The sequence below is a fragment of the Lycium barbarum genome, chromosome 3 (assembly GCF_019175385.1).
Source record: "Lycium barbarum isolate Lr01 chromosome 3, ASM1917538v2, whole genome shotgun sequence".
NCBI classification, from domain to species: domain Eukaryota; kingdom Viridiplantae; phylum Streptophyta; class Magnoliopsida; order Solanales; family Solanaceae; genus Lycium; species Lycium barbarum.
The window spans coordinates 8,989,587-8,995,025 of NC_083339.1; the positions used below are offsets into that span (position 1 = coordinate 8,989,587).

General features: G+C 34.8%; 1 protein-coding gene across 1 annotated transcript; it reads right to left on the bottom strand.

Moving 5' to 3' along the window:
- Positions 1 to 1,082: 1,082 nt before the first annotated feature.
- LOC132633711 (exocyst complex component EXO70H1-like) lies at positions 1,083 to 3,110 on the bottom strand. Its single transcript, XM_060350214.1, has one exon. The coding sequence runs from the start codon at positions 3,009 to 3,011 to the stop codon at positions 1,119 to 1,121; it is 1,893 nt and encodes a 630-aa protein (XP_060206197.1). The 5' UTR covers positions 3,012 to 3,110; the 3' UTR covers positions 1,083 to 1,118.
- Between the last annotated feature and the right edge of the window lie 2,329 nt (positions 3,111 to 5,439).

Here is a 5,439-nt window from a genome sequence, read left to right on the forward strand (position 1 = left end):
ATGGGGTCCTTAAAGATTTGGGGCCAAAAGTCATTGCTTTAGTGGCCTTATGGTAGAGCCGGCCCTGACCACACCCCCAAAACTCCCACACTGCCACCCTCCAATCCCTAGCCCACCCCCACCCCAACCGCTCCACCAACTCCATTCTCATAGTTAGGGCCAGGGTGTACATGAACCGGGTTGGTTCGGGTTTTTCAAATACCAAACCATAACAATCGTACCGGGTTTTTAAATCTACAAACCAAACCAAACCAATAAAAGTCGGGTTTTTCAATCTCGGGTTTTCTCAAACTTTTCGATTTTCTCGAGTTTTTCGGTTTTCTCGAATTTTTTGATTTTTTTTTCCGATAAAGTTTTCATACAAAACATATAACTTGTGCTTCAAATATTCTAAATTCTAAAATAAGTATTACTTACATGACTAAATATTATTAAAGAAAATTAAATTATGTACTTTCACTATCTAAACCAATAGAAAACTAAGAATAGACATCCAGATCTGCAACGATGACTAGTGTCACACTACTCAGAAGTGTGAATTCGGGAACTAGCTTGTCAACATATTTCCAACGAACTTTCCGTTGAAAATTGATCTTTTTTAGCAGTGATAGCAATATAACCGGCATAGCCATATACCAATAAGGAAGCTTAATGTAACTAATGAATCTTCACATTCTTGCAAACATGGTTTTGTTTCTTAAAGCATAGAATATATTTACGTTATTACATTTTTCATATTGCAGTATGGTCAAAACACATTACTTTCTGTTTCAAATTATCTGTCGTGGTTCTTTTTTACACGCTTCTTAATAATCATTAATTAAGAGAGATTTTAACTATTTTACTGTTTATTAGTATTTAATATTAGTATTTAAACAATCATAACACCACCCCAAAACTCACTAATACCTCTCCATCTAAAATAGTAAGCAATAACTAAACTTTTGAATTCCAAAAACTTGCTGGTGTATGCATGGAGTTACAAAATAATCAATTTATCAAAATATTCTCATCAACCATTTTAGATACAACCAAAAATTTTGTGCAATTTATACACCTTTCAATACGATCATATTTCATGTACTATACATATTTATAAATGTTTTTCTTCACCTCAATCATGATGGTGTTGTACGTGATGGAGACGACTGAACTGACGATGAACTTCCCGATTCAACCTGTCCAAAAAATAAATCGGACAAATAATGTCCTAAATCCTCTGGAGAAAATCTAATCACATGACTAGAATGTCTCTCTTTTACTATTACATCTCTATGTTTATGGTAAAACTCTCTGTACACGGGAAGTATTTTCCTCGCGATCGACACTTTTAAATCGTCGCGGAGCTTACTATTAGTTACAATGCACACAGATTGCTTCCGGTGAGCTTGCTCGAACGACAAATTAAATCTCTGGAAAATCTCCTTCACTTGTTGTGGAGCCATTGTAGCATTTGGTTCACGCGGGAGAGATTCAATGACGTGGCTCCATCCTAGCCGTTCATAATTCAACGTGAAACTTTTTATTTTTCCCTCTTGTTTTGATATCCAATTTTCACCTAGCAAGTACTTGAGATTCGACGAACGGACTTTTACGACGACGTAGTGGAGATTGTTGGCTAAGAAGAGATACGCGAGAGAAACGTCCTTGTAGTGCTTCGCTTTACCGTCGAGTTTGCAGAGAAGAGTGAGAATCAACCAAGCGAATTGGAGTGAGATCACCGGTGCCGGGGACTCATCAGAATCGGCGATACCGAAGTATGATTCCGGCAACGAACCTTTCGCCGGAGGTGGAGACTCCACGAGGATATCGGAGAGTACGTTGCTGTAATCAGCAAGTAGAGTGATGTAATTCATTGCTTCGACTGTGAGATGATGGATTCCACCTCCTGCAACGGTCGTCTTTGAGGATTCCTTTTGTAGAGTTGTTTTGAACTCAGTTAATACCGTCCTTATAGACTCGCCAAGCTTGATGAGTGATGTTAATGCTTGAGATCGTACAACAGATTCCGAATCCAAAGAAAATATAGCTTCAATCTCCTGCCAGTGTTCTGCGATGGAAGTGTACATATCGAGCAAACGGAACACTTTTTCAGGTGACTTTTTGCTGTTTTTCGCTACAATTTCCGGGAAACTAAACAGAATCATAGCTCCATCTTTTGATATTTCAGTAAAACACATTTCTCTGATTGAATCGTTCGATGCAAAGACGTGATCGCAGAGAATCCTCTCTCCATTAAAAAATGTTTTCATTGCTATATCAATTGCGTTAAGCCAGTCCTTGATCTTCATGTCCATAACTTGCCAATCCATTTTATGAACTTGTGAAGAACTCAATTTCTCAACCCCAAGTCTATAAATAGCTTCATCGATGATCGATTTACGTATAACTTTGTAAATCTTCAAGCACTCGTTAGTATAGCCAGAAGAGATCATGCATTCTGCTATCAATCTCAAATCAGCCATTATAAGACTAGAAAAATCCTCAACTTCAGAAATAGATTCACCGGCAATCACAACACGATCATCATCATCCTGATCAACGTCTAATTCAGACGTGCTCGAACGAGTACTTAATGAAGTACGAGAAGACACAGTGGATATAGATTCAGGATCCAGATGTGCTCTATTTATTGATAGAATCTGGTAAAACTCCTTTTCTAATCGCTTTATCGCGATTTGCATTAGTGATTGAGCATGAATAAGTTTATCCGATCGCGAATTCTCACTGGCGTGAAAGTGCATCGCTTTATGTAAATTATTCACACATTTGATGAAATCCTTGGCTTCTTTTCTGTTTTCGTATAAGAGAGAAGTCACTTTCGCGAACGTAGTGGTGTCAGCGTCCCACTTCGTGATGATCGGCTCCGCAATCTCAACCGTCCGATCGATCACCGCCTCCGAGAAACGTGATGGAGAAGAGAGTTGTGAAGTAGATGGAGTATTAGTATCACTTGTTGATGAACGTTTAGGTGAAAACCAACTAAGAGTTCTTATCCATTTTCTTGGCATATTTTTATTATTTGGTATCTGTATAGAACTTATCTGTTCCAAATGCAATTTATGAGTATTTGGTTTATGGATGAAAAAGGAAAAGTAGAGTGTTTATGATTCAAGCTTTGTGTTTTGGATTTTATTGGCAGTTAGAGGGGATATATAGAGAGGGAAAATGGGAGGAGCAAATTGTATTGGACTTTGGGGAGTCAGAAATATACGCTCGGGAAGAGTTTGACTTTCACCCGTGACATGGCATTACACGTGGGATTTAGTGAGGAGTTTGGATTATTCAAAAGGTCTTATTATTCACACGTTTCTTCAATAACAAGGAGTTTTGAATTTTCATATTCACATTTCACAGTTACATAATTAGTTTTCCTGTTGCTTATGACTCTTGAGTTATGTGTAAATTCGTTGTATTTAAGTTTAAGAAATTGAAGAGCAGGATAAAATAATTCGATAAGAATTTCACGAATATGAATTAATAAAATTCAGCTTCAAGTTCCAAGTCAGAGGAAATGCGAATTTTTTTACGTTATAGATATTTGAATTACTTGGTGATATTATATTTTTTAGTCAATGAGATATATACATTGGAAAAAAAAAATCTACATGAGATATTACGTACATGGCATTTATTAGAATACATGTCTCATCATAATCAGTACAAAACTTTTTAAAACGGTATAGATGATGTTAAAACACGTAATCGATGAATAATTGAAAATTTGAAAGGAAGTAAAAGCTGAAAAATGAATAGTGAGCATATTCGAAAGACTTGATCGCCAACTACTATTATAATTTGTAGTTATACACAATCAATTGAATTAGTATAACCTTTTTTTATGTGGTCCTTATAATAATATATCAAATATTCAGGTTGACAGTTCCTTATTGTTCTTTTTTAACATTTCAATGACATTATTACTTAAATGTGAATAATCTTGTACTTTCTGACTGCAACCTTGATTTCCTAGAATATAAGTAGGAAAAATTGTCAAAGAAATTCTCAAACAACATCAATCCTCGTGAATTCTACATTATAAGTTTATAACAAATGTCAAGTTATTGTTTCATCCTCTACTTAAAATATAGTAGAAAGAAGATGTAATTAGATCAACCTATGATGCAAGCTTATATATGGAGCAACAAAATTAAAAGCGATCGACCAATCACAAGAAAGTTCACGAGAAATCAAATTTGCTAGAATTTAATAACCAAGAGTATTTGGAAACCATAATAGGAGAGAAGTAATCCATATGTTTTGGGAAGTTTTACTCTTTTTAAAAAGATTATGTGAAAAGAAAAAGTAATATCAAGGAGTCCAATGATCATGTACAATACAACATGACAATGCTTGAGGCAATATCATTGAAAAATTCATACCTTCTCCAATGAATTATATTTGGCCTACACTGCAAGAAAATTTAAGAGTATTAGAAACTACAGTATTATCCACTTTAGGATTATGTGAAAAGAAAAAGTAATTATCGAGAAATTCGATGATCTTGTACGATATAACATGACAGTGCTTGATTTTATAATTTATCATAACAGAATACATACTTCCTCCAATGAATTATGTTTTGGATTACACTGCCCAAAAAAAAAAATAGAGAAACAATTTATAGTAAATCATTGGACAAAAAAAAAAACATAACAAACAACTAACATATGACTTGGCTATAAGCTGATTCAAGAGAAAATAGAAAAGAAGAGCTTGGAAGGAAAATAAGAGGAAGTTGGGAGTCCTAATGGACTTTATTCATTTTAAAAAAGAAACTTTCACATTACTGACTCTTCAAATTGACTCTTCTTCATTTTTAAAACTCTTCAGATTACTAACTCTTAAAATTATCCGTGTTTTAATAGTGAGTAATTATTGTGGGTGAATAATTATGGAGGAAGGAGCTCACCTGTTGCCTTTATTACTACTTTTGTGACTTTGTTTGCACTAGTCATTGCCATCACCAAGGATCTACCAGATGTGGAGGGTGACCGCAAGTAAGTTGTAATACAAACTTTTAAGAAATCTGCTACTTCTTTCCCTACATTAGTTGGAGGTTTTTATGAGCACTGAATTTCTTCGATGAAAAAGTTTTATCTGCTTACACCTGTTGTCAATCTATTTCTCTCAATCCATGTATCCTTACTTGAACTCCAATATTTTGAACTTTCACGTGATCCATCCTGTACCCCATTGCTGATATGCATTTGCCCATCTATCTTATTTTATGAAAAAGAATTTTTTTCATGGATCTGTTATTGTTCAAATATTCATTCAGTCATAGGTGTTATTGTGTGCCTAGATTCGCGGTTTAAAAAAAAAGTGTCCAGATTCAGTCAAAATGATACACCAGAATAATCTGTACTTCATTACAGAGAATAAGTATTTACCTTATTGTAAGTAGAGGATAATTTTCTCTCTCTTCTCTCTCCTCTC